This window comes from Heliconius melpomene, chromosome 1 (genome assembly GCF_056956725.1).
Source record: "Heliconius melpomene rosina isolate 202511_hmr_F chromosome 1, ASM5695672v1, whole genome shotgun sequence".
Classification (NCBI taxonomy): Eukaryota; Metazoa; Arthropoda; class Insecta; order Lepidoptera; family Nymphalidae; genus Heliconius; species Heliconius melpomene.
The window spans coordinates 3,209,365-3,226,697 of NC_140389.1; the positions used below are offsets into that span (position 1 = coordinate 3,209,365).

General features: G+C 31.5%; 1 protein-coding gene across 5 annotated transcripts in view; it reads right to left on the reverse strand.

The window, feature by feature from the left end:
- LOC146540965 (irregular chiasm C-roughest protein-like) overlaps nt 1-17,333 on the reverse strand; it is a 60,791-nt gene that overhangs the window by 20,748 nt on the left and 22,710 nt on the right. For all 5 annotated transcript variants that reach the window (XM_085194713.1, XM_085194549.1, XM_085194631.1 and 2 more), the window contains exons 2-3: nt 5,129-5,366; nt 1,266-1,416 (exon numbers count right to left, since the gene is read on the reverse strand). In XM_085194713.1, coding sequence (XP_085050839.1) covers nt 1,266-1,416; nt 5,129-5,302 — 325 coding nt within the window. In that variant the 5' untranslated portion in view covers nt 5,303-5,366. The remainder of the gene's footprint in view (nt 1-1,265; nt 1,417-5,128; nt 5,367-17,333) is intronic.

The following is a 17,333-nucleotide window of genomic DNA, read 5'->3' on the forward strand; positions in this document are numbered from 1 at the left end:
CTCTACTAAGGTTCAATTCTGGAAAAAAAATATTCAATTTCCAATTCCAAAAGTAAACAAATAACAATCATATTTAAAAAGTAGTTCTTACAGAAATTCAATGGTCACGCGCGTCTTTTGTCACATTTGTGCCGCTAAATTGCTTTTCTACTATATTTACTATAAAAACATCAAAAATCTGATGAAAATTTAGATTTTTACTTGGCACGTACTATGCAGGTCGAAACGTGATCCTCATTTTGGCTGAAAACCAACTTATAATGAATGCATATACATATATAGACATGTATCTGTATGGTTTTGTACTGTCTAATACCCGACATGAAAGGAGGAGTGTTATAAGTTTGAGCTTTATGTCAGTGTGTCTGTCTGTGACAGCGTAACTCATGAATAAATAAACTAAGTTGCGTGCGGCTTTTTATTGCAATTTTTAGAAGATTTTTGTTGTTGAACGGCAGAAATTAACGCCGCCCTGGGCCTCGATATACACAAATTAGACGCTTTTCCCCTTGTGACTCGCCTCTAAAAAGCTTTCTTAAAGAAAATTATTAAATAATAATATCTTAATCCCGATAATAAATTACTTTTGTATAATGTTATCGACAGAAATACCAAATATCTAGACGGTAAGGTATTCCTAACTCGACAGGTCTCTAAAATGTCTGAGCACTCTTACCCGATCAGAATAGATCGGACTTTCGACTCAGACAAAACCATTTGAATTCTTACCAAAGATAGATATTAAATTAGTATTGGAAATTGTAGAGTTTAATTAATATTAGAATTTATAATTGTTATTGACTTCTATTAGTTTTACTTTTTGTATATAAGTGCTTTTTTTAGCTTTATGTATTCTGCACACAGAGGGAACCTGGGAACCTACTGCTAAGACACCCATTTCCCGCCAAATTCTGGATTGGAATTCTTATATAAATATATCTCATTTTTTATTTTCATATAACATAAATAATAAAATTATAACATATGACTTTAATTTAAGCTTCACTTATGTTTTGTAAAATAATTAAAACAAGTCTTTATGAAAATTTTGACGTTATAAGATTTGTACCTGATCCGTTTGATATCTGTTCACATTTTTACCATGAAAGTACAAAAATTATGACATACTCGTATGACTTACCTTACCTTACTGATATAATTTTTGTAGTCTTAAGGTTTAGCTCAGCTATCGAAAAACATGAAAATTTTCGAAATACATCTTCAAAGTTCAAAGCTCTAAATGGAAACTACAAAATCCAACTCACCCTCTTCATCGCTACCGATCATAGCATATCGTTCGTAGCCGCTCAGGTTGCGGTGCGTGCCAAGTCCGAAATCATCCTTCGTCCACTGCAAGCTGCCCACTTTGTTCTCGACACGACACGGCAGGGTTACTCGGGAACCCACGATTGCACTCTGTGGGGAGAGGAAATTGAATTTGTACTTGTATTTTGTATGTTTTTTTGTTTTATTTTATTTAAAATTATTGTTTGGTTTTGGGTTTGGTTTCCTTTTGACTAAGAGTTTACATTTAAAATAGGTTAGTTGTTTTTATAATAGTGGTTTCATAAATATGGTAGCTAGCTTCATAAATATGGTATTGAATCTGGCTTCCAATAGATAGAATCAAATTGCCAAGGCTTCCTACTGTGTCCCGTATATTAGGGTGGACAAAGGCAAATAATGCTACATCACCCGTTTCCCACGCATCGCCAAATTTCGTCTATGTAAATTTGTAAATTTCGTATATGTCTTCGCTCTGGTGACAAGGGAAAACTCTGCCTCAAAAATTCGGCGGAAATTGTGGAACAGAGTGTTTCAACACTAGGTACCCCATATACTGGGAAAAACATGTAACTATCAAGCTAATTACCAGACGAAAAGTGAAAAAGAGAGTACCTACTTAACACCAACTTGGTGTTACCCTACTATGAGTATATACAGGAAATATCGAAAGCAAAAAAAATGTTCTCTGACTCAACTAAAATAAAACGTGTTAAAATAAAATGAAAAATAAGTTCAATAATTATAATTCAGAAGTCAAGTAACATATTCCCTTCATCTTATTTCCATCCTTGACGACTTAAGACCAGTTCCATTTAGCATACCGTTACTGACAGGAAGTTGGGCAATGTGTTAATGTATGTATTTTTATTGTAAAACGAATGTACAGACCGACGAAAAGACTGGTTTAGGTCCTTTTTACTTTGAGAATTAATTTCTGTTCTTATTACATTTTTAAGAGATTATTTTAGCGGTTTCTTGGAAAAGTTTTACATTTTTTTTGTGTTATTCGATATTTTTAATAATTATCGATCATAAAAATATGCATACATGTTTTAATTTATTACAAGTTTAGATGATTCATATTGTTTTATATTTGATAAAGGTTAACTTGGGCAAAGTACGGCGTTAAGTTCCGCCTGTCATACAAGAGCTCAACCTAAAGAAATATGAAACAATAGGTCTTACTTCTTCAATTTTTTTAACAGAAATGAAGAAAAAAAATATATGAAAATATAAAATATTTAATTTCCTTTGAGGAAATCGAACTCACATCACACGACTGACCGCAGTACACAATTTACTATTAAACCTATGCGATGTTAATATACTAGATACTACACAGATAAACCTGAAATGTAAACACTACTAAATAAATACCTTATTTAAACAGATATCTCTATGTAAATGAACAAAATAATTATCAAGTCAAATTATAGAATTTCTAACGTATAATTTATAGACTTCTGGCGAAAGTTCCAAACTGATATAGGACACGTGCTAAGAAGATCGTTTTTTTAATAATAATTGATACGTTTATTTAAATTAAAGAATACTTGAATTAATTATATCGCTAGAGGTATAAGAGTTAATCAGGTTATAGTAGGTTCGTTTTTTATTTGGATTTTAATATATAAGAAACGCGTCGTTGGCTTCCGTAAATAGATAGTAGTGCTTCTAAAATGGAGAGAAAATAGAGAATAGAGTTTCTTATCACTAGATCAAGAGCACCTAGGTATATATACCTTATATTATTTGTATTGGACATTCTTATTATATTAGACTGAATTTGACAATAAATTCTAAATGAATTCTAAATGATAAATAACGTAGACAAAGTAAAACACTAGTGACCTATAAAAAGGAAAATATTTTTGGTGTTAATTAGCATGGTGCAATGAATACAATTCTAACTGTAAATGACAGTCGTTGGTTCAAATTCCACCATTAAGAATGTTTATATTTAGAATATAGATATTTATTCTATAATTAAAATAATATATTAATATATGCTAAACTTTTAACTAATAACTTTGCCTTAATCTAATATGGTCATCTCTTAATGTAGGGTATAGAACTATTTTATAGAATGTAGACTATTAATATATTTCTTTTATGACGCTAAAAAAGGAAATATTTTAGTAGTCCACATCCTATACAGGCAAAGGGTTTAGTGTTAAAACACTCCGTTTCCGTTCCGCGCCCTGACGCCAACTACGAATGACAACTTTCGATGGTTGACGGTCGTGGGTGAGATTTCCATTTATGGTAATAAATTATTTTTTATAAAAAAAACACACGAAATATCCATGTTTACAAAGTAAAACAGCAAGGTCGACGGTTTTATTAATAAACTATAAGTAGCTAACTTACATTCGGATCCTATTCCATATTCATTGGATATAATTATTCGAGATGTATGATAATTTATGATGAAACTTTCCTGTCGTGTCGTGTGCTTTAAGAATACACGCTTTTTAAATCAGAATTTGATACATTTTTTAGTATAGGCAGAGATAGCCACGGAACCTAGCGTTAAGGTTCCCTTTAAACTTCCGTTTACCAATTTCCGCCGAATATTTGAAGTATTGTGTGTTGAGTGGGGAAACTCAACATCTTGCTTTGCCTCGTTACCAGAGCGAGAAAATAAATATATTAAAAATATTTTATTTCCTCAAGTGTAAATCGAATCTACAACAGTCCGCGTTTACAGTCAGGCACTCCTTTACTACTGCACCAAGACTGGCCCCAAATTTTATACTAATTAATGCTTTTTTTCCTAAGAGATTTGTATATTCTTGCATAAGTAAAAAGAAAATCCAACTCTACATATTCTGTTATAACCTGCATACTATTTAAAACAAAAAGTAATGAATAACATTAACATTTATATCAAAAACAATATACCAGTCTGAGATTTGAACCCATTAAAATCACAAACAGTAGCTGGCAAACCAAAGTTTTAATTTAGTTCGACTTAATTATTTCAACTTTTGTCATTAATATTATATTATTTATTCAAAATTGGCATCTGCTGCATTATAACTAACAGTATTTATAACTGTCTGGAAATTAATTAAATGATTCGTATATACATATTCTTACTACAATAACTTGGCAGTTCTGTGTTCGATTTCCACTCGGGAGATACAGTGTGAAGCATTTTTTTCCCTTTCTAGCCATCATATATGTGGTTAAGGAAAGATAATATAAGATAATATTTTCTGCTGTAGAAAAAACTATTACATAATATACGTTTTCAGATGTAGACACTTAGATATATAGCAGAGTTCTTGCTTCGCTTTCTGAGTGGCGCAACTAAACGCCGCATTACGATATGTTTTTTTTTCTTCAATAAAACGTCAACAGCTGGTGATAGTTTCCTAGATTCCCACTCCTCTCTAACAACATGTACATACATACATAAATCTAAATGCACTCTTATAAGAATCACAATAAAAATATTTTTGTTTATACTAAAAAAAATTTACGAGTGCATCGACCCGAATTGATAACCATTGTCGTTAGAACAGTCGTAAAATATTTAATAACGGTGCATTTTATATACACAGGTTTCATTAAAATTATTCATTTATTCTGATCGATACAAGAGCTATGTTTTTTTTTATTTCTGAGATGCATGTATTTTTGATGATTTTTAAAACAGATATTTAAGTTTTTTTATTACTATATTTTTAAGAGTCACTTTATCTCGAACTCGAAAGCAATGATATATGCTAGATATCCTTTTAGAAACTAAACAAATATGAAAAGTCTACATATATTTCTGAATATAACTGAAAATTTACAAAATTTTTCACCAAAAAACTTTAAATTAACTCACTTGATCCTGTGGCTCCATGGCGAACCTCTGCTCCTGGTAACCATGACATCCGAGATGGAAACTAAAAGTCAACAGAAGCCAAATGCACGCGTCCGGCCCGCGGTACTTCCGGTGCAATCTATTTCGAAGTTTCCTATCATTTGGTGCGCGACCCTCTATAGTTTTGTATGCCATGGCTTATATGTGAGTTGCATTGTCAGTTCTGGACATTACTATGCTATCTTTTTGATGGCATTATCTGAAAAGAAAGATAAATATTATGTAGATTGTATAGATAGATAGATACATTTTTAATTTCAACGTGACACTTCTGCAGTTTCAGAAAACAAGGCAACGAAATCATACTAAGATTTTAAATGTGAATATTTCTTCCACTTTCACGCAAAAACTACTGAACGGATTTAAATAATACTTTGCAATAATATAGCTTACGTAGGTACCAGAATAACATATAGGCGGGCAAAGCTGCGTGTACGACGATAGTAGTTTTATATATATAAATAGACATCCTTCAATTTAATATTAGATTTGAATGAAGGTCTCAAAGTAACAGAACAAATAATATTTAACCAACAAAATAACTATAAAATATAACTTTCGATGGAACGTCTTCTTTGTTTATATTCATTAATTCGTTATGCGCATTAACAATAATCTACTAACGATCGTATCTAATAAATTAATTCATTAAATCTATAGTTTTGACCTTAGCATATAAAGATTAAAAATATCCATACCTATATTATAAATTCGAAAGTAACTCTGTCTGTCTGTCTCTCTTTTACGCAATCAGGGCCAAACCGCTAATTTAATTGTGATAAAATACTCATATAGAGATCCTTGAGGGTCTCGGGATGAACATAGGATACTTTTTTTTCTCATATTTGTAATTTTTTCGATATATACCAATATATTAAAATAATTAATTTGACATGCAGTTTATTCCGCCATGTTAATAACAACCGCCGTTGCTAAGCAACGATTTGCAAAGTTTGTTGTTTTAAGAAAACGTCACCCAAAGTGAGTTTGCTTAATGCATACATGGATATACATTTGTATACATTAACAAAAATTAGATGATTTCTATAATTTAATATTCATCCTTATGAAAATAAATATAAGAGTCACTTTTAGCATTTCATCTTGATGGAAATTATAGTTTACTGTATAATGTTCTAATAAATAATTAAGATGTCACTGATTCCAAATGACCTAGCCTACGAGTGGTATAGTATGACCGACGCGAACGGGCAGATGACTTTGATGATTTTGTAAATTTTTATATATTTTCGAATTACTATTATTTTTTATGCAATTATTTGCTGCTTAAAATTAATTTATCTCAGTTCGGTTATCTATACCCAAATTTTTTATTCTTAAAATATCGTAATTTTAATCATTTGGGATTTTATTTAATATTGTTCGCAAAAATTAATAATTATTTAATATAGAAAAAAGTTTAGTACGCGGGCACGGCAAAGTTTAGGTACCTTTTCTAATATTAAGAATTTCCTTTAGTTACTTTTACTTCTTTTGTTTGTTCATTTCGGTTACTCAGATATTTTTTCTAATAACAAATCTCCACTTATTATTATCTTTTAACTTATTTTAATTATTTAGGTTTATATCTTCGCGGGCGTAGCCGCGTCCGGGCCCACTAGTATATATATATATATATATATATATTTATATATTAGTTAATACAGCGTTAAAGGTATTCAACAACGCCTCCAGAATTTGGCGGAAAGTGGGGAACAGAAGTGTCTTAACACTAGGTTCCCTTTGCCTATCCTGCTATGTGCTAAAAAAGAGAGGTTTTCATTTTGAATAATTGTTTGCGCAGTTTAATTACGTTCCCTAGTATTAATCCTTTCTATGTAACCCAAAGCTTCAATACACATTTTTTCCTGAACCTTTATAACATTAGAATAGGTAATATTTAATAATTCGTACTAATTTAACTACAATTATTATTTTATTTTTATCAATAGTATCTATATTATAGTATAGGGTATCCACACTATCGCCATATTTCACAAATAGATATACCGCAGTAATATGTCCCGCATCTGTCATAGCCATGTGGTTACAAGGGAAGTCGTTATTAATGGATGCGTTCATGTATTATTATTTTGTGTTTTTTTTTGTATGTAAAATAGTCATTTTTTATTTATTACTTGTATAGTTTGATATTGAATTAAGGAATAATTAACAAGGAATAATTTATAGTTTCCTCGCTCTCATAAGAAGATAAAGCACATCATTAAGTTTCGCCACTCTTTGCGCAATATCGCTAAAACTAGGCGGAAAGTGGAGAATAAATTAGAATAAGCAATAAATTATATTTTTCTGTGAAGCCCAACTATTTCGCAGTACTTTGAAACACTCGAAATTTTTTTATATTTGACACCTCTTCAACTAATAGGACATATGTAAGTAACCCTCAAGTTTTTTGAATTTTATCTCAAGAACATCTTCATATATCACGATTCTCTTGAACTCTTAAGACACCCAAGACATATGGTTTTAAATCTTTTTTTTTTAACTTCATGCTGTATCCTAAGATCCCGCACACAGCAGGGTGGGCCGAGACTCTAATGTTAAACTACTCCGTGGACCTCGTTGCGCCTAAAATTTCAACATATTTATTGAATGGCGGAACTCAATGCTGCGATTTGACATGTTACCAGAGCGTGGAAATTAAAATCCGCAACCGTCCTATTGTTTAAAGTTACTAATATTATACTAAACTATGTATTTCGCAATAAAGCACATTCATGTTGCTCCAAATAGATATGAAGAAGTCTGTTTTGTCACTTTTTTAACTACATATATAGCGTAAGCATACCTACTAAGGATGTGGGCTCAAATCCCAGATGCGTAATATTTTTAGTCTATAGAAACAGTATTGCTGTATAAAGAACAGTATAATATTATAAACTAAATTATGTTAAAAAAAAACAAAACCAATAAAAAAACAAACAAAACATACAAAGAAATTTTAAATCGAAAAAAAAATTGCTTACATTATAGACCAAGTCACTTCTAGTAACTTTACCGCACATGTGGCTAACAAATATTATTTTAACGCCAACTTTTTACGGTTTTTTTGTAAGTTTGTTGGTACTTTAGTTAATTATCGGCTGCGGACAGCATGGTGCCGCTTCCCATGAAGTCGGTTTACATCTATTCTATGAACTACTATGATGAAATATTGATGAAAATATTTACTTATTTATATTCTACAAGTTTTTGAGAGTTCTTCTTCGATTCCTATTGGGAGTAACGATTATATTAATTTACATTTCCTCGCTTTGGTAACACTACAAAATTAGTGGCGTTGAATTCCGCCACTCCACATGCCTTCATGTTTCAAAAATCGACCGGCAAGTGGGGAACCTAGTGTCTTGACTCAAGGTTCCCTCAGCTTACTCTGCTTTATGCGACAAGTTAAGAAAACAAAAGAAAGTAGTTAAATATACAAATTTTGCTTACATTTATTCATATGTTCTATTAGATATACTGTAACGTATACTTAACCGTCCAAATCCAACTTTAATTATCTCTAATTAGACGAAAAATATTTTTAAAAATCACTATATTCTCACTAATAAAAAAAACAATACATAAAAAGAATAAACTTTAATTAAATACCAACAAACTTCCACCTATGTATATAGCACTACAAATATAGGAGTCGCGATCCACACCGAGACCGTACGATACCACATTAATTAACTATCAAAATTTCACGTCCGAATAGCACTCTATCATCACAAATTAATTATTGTCATTTGTTCAACGCCCCTCGTATATACGTAATGGCAATTCTGGCTGCGGTCTGTCGCAAAAAGTATCAAATATCAGTATATGATAAATATGCTGTTCTATATGTTATAAACTCTTCTGTTGAGGCCAGTCCTGTGAACGCGGCAGTTGTGGATTCGATTCCTATTCGAGGAATTGAAATATTTAATATTTTCATTTGTTCGGGCTGATTACGAGGTAAAGTTCCATGACAACACGCAAAGCTTTCAGAATGCGGTGGAAAGTGGGAAATAGAATATTTTAAAGTGTCCCGCATATAGCAGGGTAGACATACACCCAACAGTTATTAGTTCCATGCAGCTCATGAGAAAAAAATGATTTTATTTTATTTTTATTTCATGTTTCTAATTTAGTTAAAGGAAGTGTGGTATAGAGTTCCACCACTAAACGTGATGTCTTTAAATAGAACGGAAACGCCGAATGTTGGATGCTGGAGTCATTACGTGTTGAGTGGCGTAACTCAACGCCGCACTTTATCAACATCAGAGTGAAGAGATGTAAAAAAATGATTTCTTCAAGTGGGAATCAAACTAACAACCCATGGCGATACACCGCCCTTGAGTCCATGCGCCAGGACTGGTATTTAATTCCACGCACTATTATCATTAAAGTCATCTTGATTTGAATGATAAGCTTTGCTTCTTAACCTTTAAGCATGGACGTCGGGTCTGACAGACCCATCTAGCTCTACGAATTCTACAAATCGGCCACTTCTCGGTGACCTCCGCCACTGAGTCGCTCAGTACCTTTCGTATTAATGACAAAATGAATGTGGATAGCAGTGGTTGTGTCTCTGGGTTCAAAACACGTGAGTATTTAACTTTCTAAACGGGGCCTGGGTCTGTCAGACCCGACGTCCATGTTTCCCATACATAATGATTTCAAAATCCCATACATTTTTATAATATTACAAAATATACTTTAATATTTTAATTGTATTATTTGTATTCAAATGTTTTTATTGTTATATATCATATATTATTTGGCATTGTTTGTTATATATTTTAGTAATATAAATGTTATTTACCTAAAAAAAGAATCGATTTTTTTAGTTTTTATGATAAAATGGAAAAAAATGATCGACCTAGCACGTCAGGGACAAAAATATCGGTACTTTATAATCAACATCAAAGAAAAGAATTGGACGACGACATTTTATAAAGAAAATAGCACTTTATCAAATAAAAAGACGCGTTTCATATACTTTGACTTTGACTCGCGTTTCGTGATCTGATCTATCATTTATTGAACATGAAGCTAAAAAAATAGTTTTGGGTTCTTGAAAAACATGTACACTTTGCCCCCGACACATATATAGAAAGACAACACATACTTATGTTGACTGCAATCGTCTTGTTAGCCAACAATGTTGAAAGCCATTGTGTATCGATGTTCAATAATACCTTATCTTAAGGTGTTGTCAAAATTTTTATTTTATAACATAAGTTGTAATTTCTTTATTTTTTTTATTTGTTAGACTTTATATTTTGTTAAAAAAATATTTATTTTATTATCGGTCTTTTTTTTATAGTATTATTTTCTTAAGAGTCATCCCATGTGGCCAAAGACTGAAATTGTGACTTTAAGTTACATAAATCGTTGTGATGCGTAAAGTTTAATATAAAGCGATTTTATTTATATTGATTTTGTTTGATTTGAGGCTATTCATGTAAACTAAAACATAAAATTGTCTTCTTCCTTTAAAAAACAGACGGACTATAACCAATAAATATACTGGTCTGACAGACCCGACGTCCATATGTGTGTTATAAAAAATTCAGGTCCATAGTTAAAGGTTAATAATATCTTTTACTCCAACTTTAAATCGTTGAAGTACGAAATCTAAATCGCTAGTGAAATTTCATTAAATATACATAATCACAATATCTAGTAATTATAAGTGAAAATTTGGGATCTTTAAGATGAAATAGCTTTACAAATATCTATAATACTATGTGTTCAGTTCTTTATCAAAGGAATGAATTATAATAATAATTTTTGAATTGACGTTAAGTTTCACTCAACACACACTGTCTCGAATATTGGGCTATGCAAGGAGAACCGACAGTCTCAAAATTATGTTTCCTATCCGGCATATAAAGTGAACAAAAAACAAATTAGTCTTATTTGAGTTAAAAAAAAACATAAACCCTCAAATTGAAAAAAGAGACCATTTTCAATAATTTTCACTAGTTTTTCTTATGACAAAAAAAATATATAATAGCATGTTATACGAGCATATAAATCCAAAGGGATTTGTTCAGGAAATTCCTCCCGTTAATTGCCTTTCTTCTGATCGCTTTAAGCGTTAGGATATGGGGATGGACGCGGAGACGGCGGCAGCGGCGTCGCTACGTTTTACTTTTGTTTCCCATTCTCATCTATATTTGTAAGAACGTTGAACTCTTACTAATTTAAAGTCGACCACATGCGTTCTTTAAATTTTAGTTATGTTTCTTTTTCTCAATTTTCTGTGTGATTTTTTTGTGAAATGCAGTTATGGATGGATTATAAGGAGTCTGTATATTTTTTTACGTTGAACCCCGCATATAGCTAGAAGAAAATGTACTGTTAAGAATCTCCATTAACAGTTGAGGATTGGATCAAACCGGCAGCAACCGCGTCTGCAGTCGCGTCATTAACACCCTGGGTCACTGTGCCTAGGAGACCAAGAGTTCTCCCCTAATATATCTAAGAGGATATATTATATATATATTTCAAATATAAAGTAGCTGTCTCCAAAGTTTTTTTGCCATGCTTTTTGCGGCAGAAGCAGAGGCAAAGACTAAAAATACTGCACTTCGCTCGACGTCAACCTATTAAAGCACGATGAAGAGATCTATAGAAGACCACACGTGTCTAATAAATAGATAGAACTAAAAATCACGTGGTTATAGCTTATAGAGAAAATGAGCGGAGATAAAATGGTAAAGATATATATGAAATAAGAAAAGTTGATAATATTTAAGATTAGTTTTTTTTAGAGTAATATGAAGGCATAAGGCTACCCTATCTTTCGGAGGGCATATATGGAGGGTTGATGAAGAGAGATTATCTTACCACTAACTGAAAATATACCGCAGACAAAGTTTTTTAGTAATATTTAAGTTAATTTTTATTTAAATTAAAATGACCTGAACAAAATCAAAATTTCATTTATAAGATAAAGCAACGAAAAATAATATATAATCTAACTAAACTAATCTAACCAAAATTGACTAGCATTAAAACTAGTATCATTGACCTAACTAATGCAGGTACATACAAACGGTTGGTTAAATTAAACAATATAACAGATTGGTTCAGTTAACTCGCTGTTTTCATAAAAGCTAAGTGAAATAAACTTAGGTTAACATAGAAATGTTTATTTTCGAAGAACTGTGTTTAGATATAGGTACTTATTTTAGATTTCTTCAATATTTTTTGTCAAAATCTAAAAAAATATTCATAATTAAAGACTTTTGGGGTGCTGTCGTAACTCTATGGCACTAGGTGTGAGTCTAAACGTGGAGGTTGCAGGTTCAATTCCCACTCTGGTAATAAGACAAAATGCGGCAATTATTCCCGCCACCCAACATGCAATGCATCAGAATTAGCGGAAAGTGGGCAACGGAAGTATTTCAGTGGGAACGGAGAGTCTTAACATTACGTTCCCATGTTCCCTCTACTACCCTGCTACTAATCTCACGATGTGTCTAAAAACAGAGGTTATGTTCACTTTATGAACCTTTCTTCAACCATTTCTGCATAGCAAAGAGCACATAAAATATTACATTTACAGAATTTGTTCTATACATAGTTTGTTCTATACGATTTACTTTTAGAAACCAGCTTCTAAGATTCCTTTAAGGAATACACTTGAGTTTTGTTACTCTTCACCATGCAAATAAAACAACTCTAGCGCTTGGAATACCTCACCTCGTTGCTTTTAGATGGTCGCCGGTTCAAATCGCAATTATATACGAAAGTCGTATTAAAAATTATGAAATAAGGGGGAGGGCGGAATTTGTATAAACTAATTTAGTATTAAATATATTACTATTTTCCATACATTACTATTTTCATAGTGTTATGAAATGCTCGGCGCTACGTAGGAACCGAAAAATCTAGGTTATTACACTCTTTTAATTTTATTTACGGACACGTTACGATTGTTATTTAGAATTTTTGACTCATGCCTCATAAAACGCCTCATATATACCTCTAAAATATACAAGAAATATTCTCAATAAATAAGTACTTTCAATAGATATATAATTAAGAATAAAATAGTATTAAAAAAACTTACCCAATTCTCAAATCGTACGTAAAAATATCACACAATGAACTCAATAGTGTACCATATCGTATTTAGGCACGGGCCGGCGTCGCGACGAAACTGACTCAACTGGACGCACGTACAGATGAACACTGTTCATTATATTTTTAGAATACGCCCCCTGTGCAGGATTGAGGGTTAACACGTGGTTTTTGAGGGTGAAAAGTCGTATAGAATTATAAATAACATCGGCGTCTTAGATGTCGTCAAACGGAAGTGTTATTTCAAAGGAATTGTCGTTGAAATTCTTGTTTTAATCGTTTTTATGACGGAAAATGTCAATTTATTATTGGCGTCATTAAAATTGTTGCCATCATGATGAAATTTGGACATATTTGGATAGGATTTTGGGTTGGATTCTCCTTCAATATTTAAAATAATCCCCCCGTAAACCAGAGCATAGTTTGATAAATTGCGGAGTTAAGTTTCGCCGAAATGTTGCGTGAAGATAAAAAGTTAATTAAGTCTAAAGCTATTAATAAATTAAAAATAAAACTGCTATAAATATGAATCACATTCCCAGTATACGTATAAACATAACGTGGTTTCTATGTTTAGAACTAAAATGTAAACATATACATCATCGTGCATATCTTTAGTGAATTGGGCAGAGAAAAAGATAGAATTAAATTTAACACCTTTTACTAAAAACAAGAAACGATTACATTTAAACTAACATTATTCACTCAACACAAGCATGATTTGAAAATTAGGCTGAAGCGGGAAATGGAGTGTCTTAACACTAGTTTCCCTCTACCTACCCCTCTATATGCGGGATACAGCGTGAATCTGATTATTATTCAAATTAATAAAACTAATACATACTCGTACATAATTTATATGTAGTTTACGATAAAGTCCTTCGATATAAAGTGGCCCAAAATTTTCTAAATGCCAAACTATAAAATTATTATCGCACTCTACTCGTACCTCTTGTAATAGGAACTGCGTTGTTACGTTTATTTAACTTTTGCGGCTAGAATAATTAACTAGGATATAACGTTATTAACCGCTTTTGGAGTACGTTTTCATGTTACCCCAACGATATGGTTAAAGCACATTTATAATTTATACTTGATATTTTTTTACCGCGAGCGGAATACTTTACTCACATGCTCTTGGCAGGGTAAGCAGGTAAGGCAACTCCGGCAAAATCTGAAAAGGCATTGCCTGTCCAGTATCAGAACTCAACGCCTTACTTTGTCTCTTTACTATTAATGAAATACTAAATATTTCATTCCCCTGAGTGGGAACCGAACCCACAAGGACGGCTTCGATTTATCATTTGATAGATTAAGAATCAATAGCAAAATAATATCCAAAAAACAATATACAAAACAATTTACTCATTGTAAAGCATGTAAACTAAATTCTACATACAAAGTCATGAATAAACATCAACACATTTAATTTAGCTTTAGACGATCAAAAACCACACCAGACAAAATGTAAACGGGATACACTCGTTAATTTACATACATACATACGTTCCCATACTAATTGAGTCATTGTAAAAAAATTTCAGCCTCTAATGATTCATTCGGAACATGTCCTCGCACGCTTGGAAACTTGTGAAATAGTATTAATTATGAAACAAACAAATACAAGAAGCCTTAGTTAGCTTTCATATAAGTTTTGTGATATTATGAAGCTTTTATGAATGGGTTGAGCTTATTTGTATAAGTATATCTTTGTTTTCTTTTTAAATTGATATAAAGATTAGTTATTTGATGTTGAAATGTATTGAAATTCTAATATGTTGAAAGAGATTGTATATGGAATTGTGGACCGGAATATTTCAGGATATTTCCACATTCCCAACAGACGATGCAAAATAAATGAAATAAAATAAATAACTATAACTTCTTTGGCCATCCTAACTTACATAGTTAAAAAGACTACCTTTAAATCTAGGTATGTACACATCTATATGGCGTAATAGTAATTAATAAAAATATTTACGCCAAAAAAAACTTAGAGTGAACGACCGGGTCCATTCTGAACGGAAGTTGCCAATGCTTATAAATTCCATTTCAAAATACTTATAATAATTATTTCAAACTAAAGTTGCAAACCTTTTGCGATTTAAGGCAAAAGTATTTTTATGGACGCCATCGTGGTGTAGTCAAATAGCGTCGGAATTTAAACTTATTATGGGTTTGAGTCCCGGTCGGGGGATTTAAATATTTATTTTTCTAACTCTTGCAAGAAAAACGCTGCTGTGAATTTCGCCATTCAACCGAAAGGGAACAACAGATTATTTTGACATTTCAAGTACAGCATGCAGAAGGAACCTAATGAGATTCCTTCTGCCAACCGTTCTATGCAGAATGAAGCGTTAAAAAGAAAAAAAATTGTCCGATTTAAATAAAAAATATATTATTTCAATATTTTGCATTTTTCTTTATTAATATCAAAACTATACGACGTATCAATTTTAAATCTATTATTATGTAATATTTCAAAGTAACGCTTTTATTTAAACTAACTAACTGACTAATGTGTACCCGACACAAGTTAAAGCTGAACTTCCAATATATTAAGTTTAAATATAGTAAATCGTGGGAGTGGAAAACTAGGATCCCAGGTTCTCTCTGCTACCCTGCTATTCGCGGAATACATGAAACTAAAAAAAAACAGTTTCTCTATATTATATTTTCATATAAACTAAACTAACATTGAAAAACACAACAAAAATAAGTCCCTTTTCGCTCTCGTCTTACTATATTTGCACACACATTTTTTTTATTCCCTACAAAGCGACGACATGGTATAAATTTAATTTCCGTTTTCAAATTCAAAGGAATTTGAACCTTATTGAAACTAGAATAAGATAGAGTTGGTATAAGTTTAGATAAACCATAGTTTGTTCATTTTAAACCATTTAATACAACATCTGGATTGAAAAGTCGCGTCTATCTTTTTAGCTTATATTTTAGGTGATGTGCGGATGGAAAATAAATGGAATTATATTTGCTTTAGATGCATTTATATTATACTAGTTGTGGCACGCAACTTTGCGTGGACTTTAAGGCGTAAGGTGGAAAATGCTCATATAATAATTCCAACGATTGAAAATTGAACCCACACTCATCGCGTAGATAGTCAGTCGATATCCCTTTACACCTCTCAGAAATTTACATTTACTGCACATAGCAGGGTAGGTAGAGGGAACTTGGGAACCTAGTGTTAAGTCACTTGATGCAGTTCGATGATATTATAATAAAATAAATATTTTTCCCCAATAACTTTTTTACATAATTCTACGCACGACACTAACACGTCTCAGTACTCGATATCACAAGAACATCGCGTACATTGATAATGGAACTACTAAACTTGTTTCAGCTCGTTTGATTGCTATACGAGTAACTGTCACTCAAACAATATTAATATTAAAAACTTTTCTTATAATCCCTTAAAAACTTTCTAAGTATACTTTAATATAAAATTCAAATAATATAACGGTATTTTAGTGACTTTTTTTTTTATTTCAACTATCCTACTTTTACATTTAGATGAAATTTTACAGTTTATGTAAAGATTTTGTAAAATTTTACTATAATATAAAAATACGTATAAGCGGGCGAAGGTATGTGTCACTAGTTTCGTTATAAAAACAATAAATTCACAAAGAATAGTGACTTCTTAATAACAATACGCTGTACTTATTAAAATAAATTTGTATAAATATGATTTTTTTTTACAAATAAATCCAATTTAATACGATTATATAATTATGAACATATTATATTAAAATTGTTTAAATTAAATTAAATTTAAATAAGGCTTTAAAAAAATCTTAATAAAAGCACATCGAGAAAGTCTGAAATACTTCGGAAAGTACTAATTAAACTAAGATATATATTTGAACAGCTGTAAGACTTAGGGTGCCAGGAATAGCCCAGACAGTTATGTTATTTAGAATGCATTCGTATAAACTTGAGTTAGCATTAACTTTGTTTTAAAATAAGAAGTTATATTCGTTTCTCTCAGTGATAAATCCCTCCGCTCTTCTTTTACTCTAAATAATGCTTCTTTTTATAGTTCTAAAGACTG